General features: G+C 35.7%; 1 protein-coding gene across 2 annotated transcripts; it reads left to right on the plus strand.

The window, feature by feature from the left end:
• Positions 1-1,383: 1,383 nt before the first annotated feature.
• On the plus strand, positions 1,384-15,109 carry LOC113715899 (pleiotropic drug resistance protein 3-like). Of its 2 annotated transcripts, XM_072069887.1 has the most exons (25): positions 1,386-2,333; positions 3,967-4,090; positions 5,829-5,914; positions 6,402-6,486; positions 6,723-6,882; positions 7,000-7,076; positions 7,355-7,408; positions 7,541-7,631; positions 7,727-8,028; positions 8,182-8,463; positions 8,704-9,035; positions 9,169-9,329; positions 9,868-9,971; positions 10,043-10,196; positions 10,314-10,448; positions 10,532-10,611; positions 10,710-11,042; positions 11,184-11,474; positions 12,055-12,138; positions 12,643-12,776; positions 12,932-13,052; positions 13,083-13,156; positions 13,313-13,484; positions 13,701-13,955; positions 14,536-15,109. In XM_072069887.1, the coding sequence occupies exons 1-25, from the start codon at positions 1,624-1,626 to the stop codon at positions 14,800-14,802; spliced, it is 4,668 nt and encodes a 1,555-aa protein (XP_071925988.1). In that variant the 5' UTR covers positions 1,386-1,623; the 3' UTR covers positions 14,803-15,109. The 2 variants fall into 2 exon arrangements, with proteins under 2 accessions (XP_071925987.1, XP_071925988.1); XM_072069886.1 differs by having other exon boundaries at positions 1,384-2,333; positions 12,932-13,156.
• Positions 15,110-15,639: the final 530 nt, after the last annotated feature.

Consider the following 15,639-nt stretch of genomic DNA (forward strand, 5'->3'; position numbering starts at 1 on the left):
TTATCTTTTTTTAATTCCTGGGGCAGCCACTTTTTTTTTAATAAAAATCCAAGGACGGCAGCCTTTTTTTTTTCAAAAGAAAATTTTTGAGTCTGCCGATTATCCTAAGTTAGAAACCTTTCATTTGCGAAATGAGGAGGATTTAATGGTGTTGGTCTCCGCTGGTAGGTCCAAAGTACACAAAAGTCACATACTTTAGTCATTTAGTCATGGACTCATCACTCATGGTGTGTTTTTTTCCGGATGAATTCGCTGAAATTTAGTTTTCTTTCCAAAAGAAAACTAGTCCCAATGACTTTCTAATTCTTCAAGTCAAAGAAAAAAAGATTGTAGACTAGATTCATGCTGTAATTTACTGTATCTAATTTGTCATAGTTAATTTTATTTTCAGAAAAGAAAAAGAAGAAAAAGATGTTCTTGAAACATGCTTTAATGTTCAGTGAATTTTATTTGGATTTCTGCGTTCTTGAAATTTTGTGTACTGAAAAAACAGTGTGTTCCTTGTTACCAGTTTTTTTTTCCTCATTCTCTTGGTCTAATTCTTCACTAGGGAGGCTTTGACTCCAATTTTAAGTAAAACCACGATTTTCAATGTGTAAAATTTTCATTATCAAGATTAAAATCTGCAAATTTCCCTTATTTCTCATGTCTATTTTTTTTCCCATCAATTGGCAATTTCATTATCTGAAAATCTTACCCTTCATATTGAATAATTAAAGCCCATTAGTTGGTAAACATGTTCAACAAATTAAAGGTCAATAAAAGTGAGGTATGACTAAAACAATTATGTATTCTTTGTTTGGATTGTGATTCTTTGTAGAAAATTTTTTAGATTTTCCGTGAACACATTTCCATATCATCTTTTTAGTTTTATTTCACATACATTAAATTGTTATAATACTTTTTTTAATAAAAAATCTCTGAAAATAGCAATCCAAACAGGAGTATTTAATATTAGAATATTTTCACGCTATGTTTAGTTAAAAATTGAATTGACTCAATAAAAAAGTGCTCTAATTGATCAAGTAATTTGAATCGGCTACCAATCACGAAATTTCCACTGATTTTTCATGCATGTGGGCCGATATGTGCATGCTAACTTTTCTCTCTTTAGTGAAAATCTTTTCTTGTTCTTTTCTAGCTTTGAAACAGATGGGATGATGGCTCTTTTGGATGGTTTTACAGCACCATAAATAACCGGCAGGTTTAGTAAGTTTTTCCTTTTAAAAAAAGGGCTTCTGTGCTAACTTAGCACGGTAGCCCTGAATTTTTTTATATATAAAAAAAAAAGTGGCCGCCGTGATTTTTTTTTTTTTTTTTTTAAAAAAAACTTGTTGCCAGTACGGCAGAAATAGTTTTAGATATGAATCCTATTAGAGCACATTTATAGGATTTTTTTTTTTATTTTTGGATAATATTTTGAGGAATTAACCCTAGTATAGCTACTTATAGATAGAGAGAGAGAGAGGGGGAGAGAAAGAGAGAAAGTAATAGTGCTAGAGAGAGAGTGTGTTGGTGAGAAAGCAGAGAATGAATATGGCGGTGTATATAGTTTAAAGAGATCAGATTGAACCATCGATTCATCAAAGCAAAGGGTATGTACAGTAGTACGTCATCATTATAATGTCCTCCACCAAGCTGATAGTTGTAGGTGTAAGTGGGCAAGGGAGGAGTACTTCTGAACTGATTGAAAGATCATCAGTATCACAATCTGATTATCATCCTCAATATCATCATCGTCATCATGATCAACAAGCAGGAGGAGAAGGAGGAGGAGGAGGAGGCAGAGAAGGATCACTAGTGAGTCATGAGGATGATGATCTAATAAGGCAGCAGCTCATGATCAGGAGGGCATCAATAATATCATCATCATTTTCTTCATCAGGGGGCACCGGTGATCATGATGATCGTATTCACAGGGCCGAGGAGGATCATAATATTCATGCATGGAGTGGCAATTATAATGTTCAAAATGATAGTACTACTACTCATAATCCTAATACTAATAATAGTGTTGCAGTTTGTGATCATAATCATGAGGAGGAGGAGGAGGGCTTGGAGCTGCCAGAGTGGGCTGCAATAGAGAGACTGCCGACATTTAGACGCATAAGAACGTCCCTATTGCTGCTGGATGATCCAACGGCCACCACCGCTACGACAACTGGAAACAGCAATAAAATCAATAATAGTAATAGTCAGAAAAAGAAGGTAGCCGTGATTGATGTCACCAAGCTTGGTTCTGCCCAGGCACATGTATTCGTCGATCGACTGTTGAAGAAGATCGATGAGGACAACCGCCGTTTGTTGCTCCGACTGCAACGCAGATTACACAGGTAATCAACAGGCCTGCCTACATGCATGCTGTGTTAGATGAAGAAAATTATTCCCTTCATCCATTCATTGAAAACGTCATTCTTTTTATTTTGAAATGTTCCGAAATATTTGTCATATTGAAAAAATCAAAACACTTTTTAGTTTCTCTTTCTAATATGATATTTTTTCTAATCATATGCATTTTACTATTTAAATTTAAATTTTAAATTTGTAAGAGTAAAATTAGAAAGAAAAGCAAAAACATTATAATCAAATCATTATTTTTAAAAATTTAAATTTTCCAAACATGACTAAATAATTGAAACGAAGGGAGTACAAATATGAATCCAGGTCACGCATCGTACTTTCAAACCTATTATCATTTGTGCAACAATTAGTATGTTTTCGCACTCGATAGAGCTTGTGTTGTGCATTCAAATACAGCACAAGCTAAACTAATCCTTAAAACGAATTAGAGTCCATAACACTAGTCGCACCAATTTATTACGGCTGCCACATTTTGGGAATTTTAATTCCTTAACTTATTTATCGACCAATATAGTAGTTATAATTTGTTTATGTTCTTCAGTCTTAATTTACCATGAAAAAAAAGGAAAAAGAAAATATAATTGGTTCCTTCGTCTTGGACTCCTCATCCAATAAATTATGCTATTTTTAATTAGCAGTAGGATTTTTTTCCCCTTTTTGTTTTTCTTTTCTTAGGTAATTAGCAGTACGACTATTAAAGGCATTACCCACCCTTTCCTCCCATCCACCCCAAGATTTTAAAAATCCTTTTATAACCCTTTAAAATAATCATACATGCTGGAGGTCAAAAGATAGAGGTTTCGGGAAACAGCGAATGAGTTTGAAAAGCCATAAAAAATCCATAGCGACTTACTTAAAAAAATAAAGAAGGAAATTTGGTTAAATCTATAGTAAACAATTACCTTATCGCGAGATCCGTGACGTTTTTTTTTAATCACTTTTCTCATCTAATTCATCTTCAAGGGCTAGAGAATCCACCAGCTGTTCCTCCAAATCATCCAAATCTTCATGAACTTTATGACCATCTTCTTTGCTATTTTTCCTCCTCTCCCAGAACCGAATACTTTCCTAACACCCTCACTTCAGAAACTGAAACTTACTAGGGTCTTGCTTGATTATTCAATCTAACACTTAAATTTAATGGATTCAGATCTTAACATATTAAAACACATTTAATAATAAAAAATTGAACATTTGAATTAATTAAATAACACTGAATTTTTTAGACAAAATTTGGTCCCAAAAAATGAAATATCAATTTTTAAACTTCAAATTTATTAAATGCAACCTAAGTCCCAGTTCTAACAATTTGACGTGATGTGAGGAGAGTGAAATGAGATTTTTATATCACTTTGTCCTTTTACTTGGATGAACCTTTGCTGTCCAATAAGACTTAACTGTTGAACTCCCAATATACATAAAAAATACTTAAAATTCACCGAGCTATCTTCAATTAAAATATTGAACCCTGGTGTTAGTGATTTATGTTGGCATTTAAAAACGAAATGAATAATGATAAACTGGTGCTTTTCTTTTGGTTGCATGTATTATTGTCGTGAACTAATTTGGACTTATTGATCATAATTTGTCGTACGCGGCCTTCAGAGTTGGTCTAAAATTGCCTACAATTGAGGTAAGATATGCGAATTTGAGCGTCGAAGCAGAATGCCAAGTTGTTCGAGGGAAGCCACTTCCTAGCCTATGGAATTCCGTGAAAAGTTTTGTCCCTGTAAGTGCCAGCCATTTACTAGCTTATTCATTTATTTACTGGTTTACTACTTTTTTTTTTTTAACTGGATTTTAGTATTTGTTCCTTAATAGTAATTTGATTAACTTGACTCTTTATCCTCCCACACATATACATTTACATAGTTGTACGAAATGGGGGCCTAACCTCAACAATTCCAAGCAATTTTTTAAGACAATTAAGGGATATGGTATGGGCTTCGAGTCTTTTGACTTCTGAGTGCTCCTCCGATGTCCACCGTGTCTTTTGAAACTACAGAATGTGCTTGTGACATTGTTGGGATGAGTCCGTGTATACGGAGGCTTTTGGTGTTGGAAAGTGACCCAATACAATAGATTCGAGGCTTCCCGTGCATATTGACTGCTAGTAAGTGTGTGTGTGTGTGTGTTTTTTTTTTGTAACAAATACACAAAAAAATAAAATAAAATATAATGAAAAAGCACTATAATTCATTTAGTACTCTAGAGTTTTAAAAATATCGTTTGCTTCCCTTATTCTCAAATTTTTATAATATTTTAAAATTCAAATTATATTATTAAAACACTCATCTAAGAAAAGAGGAAACAACTTCTTTCAACGTTGCCATTTTATTGCCTAACTATTTTACAAAATTGCAAGTATATGAATCAAAAGTTAAAAAACAGAGAGAAAATAAAAGAATGAAGATATAATGATGGGAGAAAATATCGTAGTCAGAACCATAACTAGTATACTTTTTTAAAACACAAACATATATTAAAAGTTCATTTAAGATATTTTCAAACTAGAAAAGAATTTTTCTTTACAATTTATCTGTTTGGTGCTCTAAGGTCACATAATAAGTACTGGACTCGATTTTATTTTATTTGGAAAAAGAGTAGTAAATTTCTTCCAAAAAAATGCTGTAATTTGAGAGGTTGGTTGTGATTTTTAAAACTTCAACACGGGACCCACCTTGACTTTCCTTGATATGCTTATCATCGCCCATAAGGTACCAAATAAAAGAAATCTTTCCTTTTATGTAAAATGTTTTGAGTGAATTTAAAATATTATATAAACTAATTAGAATCTTCATTTTTTTATCTAGATCGACGGCTTGAAAAATTAGAAAAAAACAAAATTGTTTTAAATTGTATTTAAAACTTATTTGAGATATTTTCAAGATGCAAAAAAGTTACTTTCTTCATCTTTACAATATTCTTTTTTTTTATATATTTTTTGTATAAATTATTAGAAACTGTAAATTTTTATTATTTTTTATCCAAATTATAAAATACAATCTATTAATAGATTTCTCAACCCTCTTAAAAACTTATAACTTAACATTAAATAAGCACATCAATCAAGTCTTCAAATGGTAGGAAATTTTAAATTAGTTTGTCATAACGATCAAGGGATCACTACAAAAAGGACAACTTTGGAATGAAGTTTTTTCTACCTTCCGCCCAAAACTAGCTTTTTAATGATACATTTTGAATTGGGTTGATAATGTTGTAAAATTTTGAAAATTTGGAGGCAAGCAATATTCTTTGAAATTTAGAGGCACTAAGTAATATTGTCAAAAATTTTGTGGGAGGTTTCTAAAATTGCCCCTTTGTTATTTCCATTAGAACTAGGAGAGATCTAATTTACTACTGAGTAAAAGCAGTGTAATAGATTGATTAATTAAGCAAACCAGCAGTAGTATCTCTCATAACACTGGTAATTATAACGAAACCACTGGTAACAATTGCGAATGCAGGACATACTAAATCGCGCTGGCGGTCACAAACCTTCTGCCAAATTAAAAATTCTGCGGAGCGTCAGCGGCATCATCAAGCCTTCCAGGTCAGGTCCATACAGTACACCACACATCTTCCCCTCAAGTCTCCTGTATAAAGCAGCCACTAATCTTCTGTCTCGTTTTCTGTAATTTTTGCTTTATCTCACTTTTTATTATATTATTATTTATTCTTCATAAATATCATATTTTAATATTTTTTTTATTTTTACAACAGTTTTAAAGAAGTAATATATAATAAAAATTAAAAGTATAATAGAAATTCATAAAAAAATCTCATTTTTATGCATTTTAAATTTATTAAATTTTATGTATTATTCATTTAATAGTTATTCAATTTTAAAAAAATAAAAAAAACTAAAATATAATATTTATGTAAAGAAAAATAGTAATCTAATAAAAAGTAAAATATAGAGAGGCATATGAAATTAGACAGAAGATCCGTTGCATCTATATAATCATAATAAAGTAAATCATACAATTACAATTTGTAACCGTGTACTTGTATAGAAGTCCTCCAAATATTTTTTTCAGGATGACACTCTTACTGGGGCCTCCAGGATCCGGCAAAACAACACTGCTATTGGCACTTGCAGGCAAACTTGACCAAAATCTTAAGGTTAATCTTGTGACCATCTTCAACTATTGATAAGCACAAATCATACAATCCAAATACACATCCACCCACTTTAACTCCCACACTCATTCCCATTTGCAGCAACTCAAAATCACTAAACTAAGCTACTCCATAAAGATGATTAAACAACATAGTTGCCAATAACGTACCCTATTATAATTCAATGATAACGACTCTGAAACAGCAGCTGATAGTTGTCCATTTAATCATCCTGTCAGGCCACTGGAGAGATATCATACAATGGATACAAGATAAATGAGTTCGTCCCACAAAAGACGTCAGCTTATATTAGCCAACACGACCTCCATATATCGGAGATGACGGTGAGGGAGACACTCGACTTCTCAGCACGTTGTCAGGGAATAGGAAGTAGAGCAGGTACGTGAGATACCTCTATAATGTTGGTAAATTAATACTAAGTAATCAACATCTCCAGCCAGCATCTCAAATTAATTAGTAATGGGATACTTTGTTGCTGTTGTTCATATGAATCAGAAATTATTGCTGAACTTAGTAGAAGAGAGAAGGAAGCGGGCATTATCCCTGAACCAGATATAGATACCTACATGAAGGTACGTATAAGAAATGCTTAATCAGTAGCTTTAGTTTACATGTTAAAGTTCTAGCATCCTAAAGTTTGGATGATCGGCTACCACCAGTCTACTAGTAGTTTCCATTAAATTGCATGTACTTGTTGTCTAATACACCTTACATGGGCAAGTGTTGCAACTTTGCCTAAAGTATTACCTTGAGGACAGGCTGCTTGAGGTCTCCTCAGTCCTCTTCGCTCCTTTCCTCTGCTCTCTGCTGCCAAGTCATCCTTGTCATTATTGAAAAAATGTACCCACAGGCCCTCGCTGCTGAAGGATCAAAGCCAACTGTTCAAATTGATTACGTGTTGAAGGTAACCAGGCATCCATTCTTAACAACAGACTATCAATAGTGACAGTTACATTTCACCTTTAAAACAAAGACTTGCCGACATTTTCATAGTGAACAACTATTTCAAGCATATATATGTTTTTTTTTAAATCAGGTCCTTGGACTAGATAGCTGCTCTGAAACAATCGTTGGGAATGATTTGAGAAGCGGAATCTCTGGAGGTCAGAAGAAAAGGCTGACAACAGGTTATATATCCACCAGCTCCATCTGTAGTATAAAAACACATGCCGTATTCATAGGACCAAAATACCTTAAATGTATGCGTTGACAACATCTACAGGGGAAATCATAATTGGGCCATCACGAGTTCTCCTCATGGACGAAATATCAAATGGCTTAGATAGTTCAACCACTTTTCAGGTTGCTACCTATCTTCAGCAGTGGACGCATATCACAGGATCCACCGTTTTGGTCTCCCTTCTTCAGCCGGCACCTGAGACCTTTGATCTTTTTGACGACGTCATTTTGATGGCTGAAGGGAAAATCGTTTATCATGGACCAAGAACTGATATTTTAGACTTCTTCTTCAGTTGTGGCTTTAAGTGCCCACCAAGAAAAAGCACGGCTGACTTCCTTCACGAAGTAAGTGATGCACTTGTATATGCTCTCAAGTCGTTCCTTGTCCCGAGTCCTCAACGTCATTTCTACTTGCATGCCAATCATGTCGGTAGTCAGTAGATGCTAATTTTTTTTTTTTTTTTGTATATAAAACATGTCTTCAAATTCTATTGACAGGTAGTTTCCAGGAAAGATCAATCGCAATATTGGTACCACCAACATAGACCTCATGTCTCTGTGTCAGTTGAGGAGTTCAGCGACCTTTTCAAGCAATCTCGGGTGGGAAAGGAGCTAGGGGAACAACTTTCCCAGCCTTTTCAAAGATCTGAGCTCCACAAAAATGCCTTGTCGTTTTACAAGTATTCTGTGAGTAAATTGGAGCTACTCAAGGCATGCACAACAAGAGAGTGGCTTCTCATGAAGCGAAACTCATTCGTTCATGTTTTCAAATCGGCACAGGTACGTACCTAAATTTATATACAAGACTAGTAGTTTCTTAGCTAAAGATCCATGTCAGCATGTACCTCGTATCTGGACTATGCGTCATACAGGCAACACACATGTGGACACCCAGAAAAACAAAGCAAGGAAAAAATTAATTAACCAAACCTGTTAGCCCAGTTTTGGCCATTTTTCAGTCAAAATATAGAAAGTATATGTTTGATCCTTTGGGTGATTGTGTGGATGGAAACTGTGCAGCTGGTGATCACCGCACTGATATCAGTAACACTGTTTATTCGAGGACGTACAGCCGCACATAAGAAGAAAGATTTGGACATCACCCATGCAAACTTTTACACAAGCACTATATTTTATGCCATCATTAGATTGTTGTGCAGTGGCATTGCAGAACTGTCATTGACTGTTTCCAGACTTGGGGTCTTCTATAAACAAAGAGATTTCTACTTTTACCCCGCATGGGCTTACTCCATTCCTGCAGTAATTCTAAAGGTGCCTTTCTCCTTTCTCGATGCCTTTATTTGGACAACCCTTACCTACTATGGCATAGGCTATAGCCCAGAGATAAACAGGTAATGTTGTTAATTTTCTTGAACAACAAGAAATGTTCGACCTCTCTTCCTTCCACGTACTAGTACCCTAATATATATCGACGTCTAACTAACATCAAGCATGTTTGTTTCTGGCACTATGGTGATGCTACAGGGTTTTCCGTCACTTCCTCCTGATTTTCCTTTTGCATCAAGTATCAGTATCAATATTTCGCTTACTTGCTTCCGTGTTTCGGAATCCATCTGTTGCTGCATCTTCTGCCCTCTTCTCCCTCGTAGTGATGCTCCTATTTGGTGGCTTCATAATTCCAAAACGTATGACTACTATTAGTGGCTGTCTTCAGACTGTCTTAAATGAACAAATACGGATTCAATACATTGATGATGGATTGGTAGGCTTCCCAGAGAACATTCAGGGGAGAATCTGAAGACTTCTATCACCATTAAATTACCGGGATGGAAGATCATTTGGAAATAGCATTCTTTGTGGTGTGATGTGATGTGTGTGAAAATAAAAGTTAAATGGGATGATAAAATTGTATTTATGATGCAAGTAAATAATATTTGCAAATAATGGGCTACCAAAACACATTTCTTTGGATCCTAGTGCATTTGGAGAAATGATCTAAAAGTCAAATTTAAAACGCATAGGTTTCGTTCGACTTAAAAATGTTTTAAGATTAATCAACTCTTAAAAGACAAGCCCACAATTTAGTTTCAGACTAACTGGACAATAACCTTTTATTCATGTGTTCCTCGAACTTCAGGCAAAGTAATCAAGATATTCTTTAATTATAGCCAAACTGTGATCTTGGATTGATGAATGATATCTCTAATCTAAGTTGTGCTACAGCTTCTTTACCTGCCTGGCTGCGGTGGGGCTTTTGGCTGTCTCCAATAACCTATGCAGAAATAGGCGCTTCCATAAATGAGTTTCTTGCTCCGAGATGGCAAAAGGTGAGCATCATTTAGTATATAATAAAGCAGAGGTTTGGCCCTTATATACTTAATTGTAGTTGGTACTACAGGGCTTAGATTCAAATGCCAATTTGGGAAGAAAAGTTCTTCAAAAGCACGGACTAAGTTATGGTGAGGAGTTCTATTGGATATCTGTTGGAGCATTGATTGGATTCTGGCTTATATTCAACATTGCATTTACAATCGCACTGCATTATTTGCAAGGTAAGTGTATTCTTTAGGATTGTACAGCTAACAAAGAAATGTTTAAGTGGAAAAACTCAATAAAGTATTCTGTAATCGTCAGACACTAACCTTTTCCCAATGAAAGAAACACCTCAGCTCCTGGAAGATCCAAGAGAATAATATCTCGCAGAACACTTTCCCAAGAAGGAGAGAAAAGTAATTGTTGCAATATATCTGAACAAACCAAGTCAGCCCTTTCTTCAGAAACTCCTGACGAATTAAGAAACACAAGTAAGATTCTAGCTTATAGAAGCTATCAATATGATGCACTCCATCTTGTTACTTTCGAAACTTTAATTGATTACATGAAACAGATCCAACAGACAGTGTACTACCTTTTGAACCTATGGCTGTGACATTCGAGAATCTACAATACTTTGTAGAATCACCTAAGGTAAAGAGATATATATTCAAGGAGATCTGCAATTATCTAAACCTTAAACTGAAAAAAGAACTGAATTTACTCAAGTATCTATCTACCGTGTATTCCAGCGCATTAGAGACAAAGGTTTTAAAGAGAAGAAACTTCAGCTTCTTCAAGATGTCACCGGAGTATTTAGGCCTGGAATTCTTGCTGCTTTAATGGGGGTCAGTGGAGCTGGAAAAACAACACTCATGGATGTTCTTTCGGGAAGAAAAACCAGGGGAGTCATTCAAGGAGATATAAGAGTGGGAGGTTACCCAAAAGTTCAGCAAACATACGCAAGAATATCCGGCTACTGTGAGCAAATAGACATACATTCTCCACAAATAACAATTGAGGAATCAGTCATGTACTCTGCTTGGTTGCGTTTGCCATCTCACATCGGCCAAAAAACAAAATCAGTAATGTTCTTCGTTTGTTTATTTTTTGTTTTGGAGGGGGGGGGGGAAGGGAAGTTGGGACAACAGCATATTAAGGAGCTTTTTGAATAGTAATGAACATATTAAGGATATCTTGTAGTCACCTGGACTTTTACTTTACAGGACTTTGTTACAGAAGTTCTTCAAATGATTGAACTGGACAACATCAAAGATGCTTTGGTTGGCTTTCCTGGTTTAAATGGCATATCAGCAGAGCAGCGTAAACGGCTGACCATAGCAGTGGAGCTCGTTTCGAATCCGACCATAATATTTATGGATGAACCCACAACAGGGTTAGATGCTCGGGCAGCAGCCATTGTCATGCGAGTTGTGAAAAATATTACTCAAACCAGGAGGACTGTTGTATGCACCATCCATCAACCAAGTATTGACGTATTTGAGGCATTTGATGAGGTAATAATCCATCAAAATAAATTGACACGATGACACCAGGAAAACACTTACACTACCATTACAACTAAAATCAAAATGTTCAACCAACTAACGTAGTCCCTTTTGTCGCTTCACACGACCCATAACAAGGGTTTTTTTATCACTCTAGCCCTTAACCTTTTGGGGCCTGCCTCCTTTGCATTATTAGTCCCCTTTACATTATGGTTTCATCAATTACCCATATAATAACCATCCTTAGAATTGGGGTATTGAAAGTCGACTTTGACCTAGAAATCTATTCAGTCTTTCTTTGCGTTTTTTTTTTGAAATTCATTGTCAATGACTTGATTCTGTGTTGTTTTGATAATTAATCTTATTCCTTATGCCGAAATAACACCATGAAAATTTTCTTATATTCATGTTACTCTGGCATCAAAATGAAAAATCGGCCAAAAGAAAGATCGAAGAAGAAGTGAGTGCAGGAAACATATAATTTACTAGTCGTGATTTCTCGAGTTTTGAATTTTATCTGCCGTGTCTTAGGCCACAGTTTATACGATCGAAGTGCAACTAATGGAATGTAATGTTAATCTTTGTGCAGTTGATTTTGATGAAAAAAGGAGGCCAAATCATATACTCTGGCAAATTAGGTCAAAATTCAAGTCAACTAATTGGATATTTTGAGGTAAGCATCCTATACCAACCTAATTAATATTTCAAGTCAAACTATTTGGTTTCAGTGAAAAGCAAACCTTGAATCAACGACGAAATGTTTGGACCATCAAGGACCGCCCTCTACGCCATCTAATTAATTTGTCGCACATTGTGGCCCTTTCAAATGAAACTAACTTCAGTGAAATTCCTTGATTTAAAAATACCCTACTACCAGGATATAGGTATGCAAGCCATAGTCACTTTGCATTGAAACTAGAATTGATGACATATATTACAGTACAAAGCGTTATGAAAAATAGTTGGGGAATGTGCCAATTAAGTCGTGTTGGAAGTATGAGAAGCATATTAACCCTGTTATCGTCTGTAGAAAATCCTCAATCATCTATAGCAGCAGGAAGTAGCTTGACTAGAAGAACATGAGAAGAAAAGAAAATCGAAAAAGCATTGATTATTAGTCCTGTGAGAATTGAAGCATATATATTGCATTGTTGTTGTGACGTGTACATGTATGCAGAATATTCCGGGGGTCGCCAAAATTGAAGAAAACCGGAACCCGGCAACATGGATGCTAGATGTTACAAGCGCCTCTGCAGAGGCTCAACTTGGTTTGGACTTCGCTTGTATCTACAAGGCATCTCATCTATATCCGTAAGCATCTAACCTACTAATCTATCTATTTATTTAATTCTTTTTGACAGGCCGTTGGTCGTTGTCTCTGAAGTCTGATCATATATTTCGGTTGTACCAAAAAAAAAAAAAATATATATATATATATATATATATATATATATATATGGGTGCAGAGAAACAAAGAGATTAGTTAGAGAACTAAGGTCTCCGACGGCACAAGGGGAGCTCCGTTTTGCGACTCGCTTTCGGCAAAACGGATGGGAACAACTTAAAGCATGTCTCTGGAAGAAAAACCTCTCGTACTGGAGAAGTCCGAAATATAACCTAGTACGCTTGACATTTGTTGCCAGCACGTCTCTGCTTTTTGGAGCACTTCTTTGGCAGAAAGGGCAGAAAATGTAAGTCTCACTATGTTTTTTTGTAAAATAAGTCTCATTATGTACACACACACACACACACACAAAATATATATATATATATATATATAAGAAATTAATATCGTATTGATCATGCTTATTGCTTATATCTTGGTTCTTGTTATATACTCCACGAAGAAACGACGAACAGGATCTATTCAACATGCTAGGGTCCCTCTTCATTCTAGTACAGTTTATGGGGATAGGCAATTGTTCTTCCATTTTACCATTTATGGCGACTGAGCGGAGCATATTGTACAGGGAAAGATTTTCTGGAATGTACTCCTCGTGGGCTTATTCCTTAGCTCAGGTCCAAATTCGTTTTTCATTTTCTTTTCTTTTAATCAATTCTGTGCAGTACTGCCAGAATTGTTACTAACCAGGGAGTTGGAGTATACATCATATATGGGAGTACTATATATTTTCTGGTTCCTGACATGTTGATGTAGTAGAGTGTCCTTCTAATTAATAGGTAATTACGGTTGTAGCATTGATTGGCGGATTAATATTGGTCCTCTTAGTGCAGGTGATTATTGAAATCCCTTACGTACTGGTTCAAACACTTGTGTTTTTGATCATCACCTACCCCTCCATCGATTTCTATTTGTCTGCCGACAAACTAGTGTGGTATTTCTACACTATGTTCTGTACGTTGCTCTCCTTCACTTACTTCGGCATGTTACTGGTTTCCTTGACCCCTAGTTTCCAAGTAGCGTCGGTGGTGGCAAGTTTCTGCTATACCATGTTTACTTTGTTCTCAGGGTTTATCATACCAGCACCGGTAAGTAACTGCTACTCATTAGTAACTCCATTAGTAACACCTTCTGCTTTGCATATACATACATACTTATAGCTACTGCCTCACACTCATCACTTACTCACAGACGCGCACGCAGTGTTGCGAATATTAATTCAATTGTTGTACACTACACAGTACGCCCCCCTTAACTCACACCAACATACCCACGCTGTTAGTGCATGCCAAGCATGATGATGCAGATTTTTGTGTTCATGGAGATTAATATATTCTAGTAATACTAGTCTAGTATAAGTAGTTTTGGTTTATATGTACTTAAATACCAACCTCCTATCTATCCATGAATTGATCTTTACATACTCTAGCTAATCCGTACTTGGCTTTAGACAGTACGCCCCCTTAACTCACACCAACATACCCACGCTGCTAGTGCATGCCAAGCATGATGATGCAGATTTTTGTGTTCATGGAGATTAATATATTCTAGTAATACTAGTATAGTGTAGGTAGTTTTGGTTTATATATACTTCAATACCAACCTCCTATCTATCCATGAATTGATCTTTACATACTCTAGCTAATCTGTACTTGGCTTTTCTTACAGAAAATTCCTAAGTGGTGGATATGGTGTTACTGGATTTGCCCACCATCTTGGTCCCTTAGAGGGCTTCTTTCCTCACAATATGGGGACATAGATACGGGAATCCTAGTGTTTGGAGAACGCAAAGCGATCAGTTCCTTCATGGATAATTACTTTGGCTATCATCACCACAACCTGAAAGTTGTAGCTTTAGTTCTTGCTTGTTTTCCAATTTTGTTTGCCTTGGTTTTTGCGTGGGCAACTTCAAATTTGAACTTTCAAAGGAGATAAAAAGCAAGGAATACTGTATACAAGACATGATGACAGAGCTCTAGAGGATCTTGTCTAGAAAATATACGTAGTGTACTATTTAAGATCCTGTAAATTAGTCTAGTAGTAAGTAGTTAGGATTACCATTCTCGAATAGGATTGTCCCAAGAAACAAGGGAAAAAAACCATTACAGCGATTGGTTTCCTATGGATGCTTTCCCTATCGATGAATTTGCTGGCAAAAAGTACCAAGGTTTGACAATAAGCAAGCAGAAGGGCCATTGCGGCTACAATGTGAAATCATAGAACGGGAAATCTTCGGCTATGACATCCATTGATGTATTGCCTAATTGCCTAATCGCCTAAAAAGAAAAGATTGTGCTGAACCATGTAGCAGGTGTCTTTCAGGTGGGGATTAGAGGCAAAGGGATTTTTTTTCTTTTTTTTTTTTTAAGTGTAAGTGAGAGGTTTGAATTTTAAGATCTCTTGCATTCCTGCCTCTCATACTATCCAATCCATAAACAAAAAAGCATACTAGAGCAGCGGGTACTAAGGTGCAGGAGAAAATGACCAAATACTCGCGAGACGGATTTTGTTTCATAAACCGAGTTTATGGATGAAGAATATCTCCAACTCGCCAATCGAAACTCAAGGACCAAAAAAGAAAAAAAAAAAAAAACAGAGAGAGATTGGGATTGCAAAGAGAAAGCAGGAAAGTCGGCTGGCCCTACTAACTACTCCCAACTCCTACAGCATTAGAGCGGTATTTAGTAGTAAAGTAATTAACCAAACTCTTTTCTAAGGACAAAACTATACAAGCTTCCAATACCTAAAATGCTTTCATCCCTCTTAGCTAGC

The sequence above is a fragment of the Coffea arabica genome, chromosome 11c (assembly GCF_036785885.1).
Source record: "Coffea arabica cultivar ET-39 chromosome 11c, Coffea Arabica ET-39 HiFi, whole genome shotgun sequence".
NCBI lineage: Eukaryota > Viridiplantae > Streptophyta > Magnoliopsida > Gentianales > Rubiaceae > Coffea > Coffea arabica.

Excerpts from the sequence above, each read along its gene's own strand:
- LOC113715899 (XM_072069886.1), top strand. The coding sequence starts at position 1,624 with ATGTCCTCCACCAAGCTGATAGTTGTAGGTGTAAGTGGGCAAGGGAGG. Across the intron at positions 6,883-6,999 it reads GGGAATAGGAAGTAGAGCAG|AAATTATTGCTGAACTTAGT; the intron begins GTACGTGAGATA and ends CATATGAATCAG. Across the intron at positions 7,409-7,540 it reads AAATTGATTACGTGTTGAAG|GTCCTTGGACTAGATAGCTG; the intron begins GTAACCAGGCAT and ends TTTTTAAATCAG.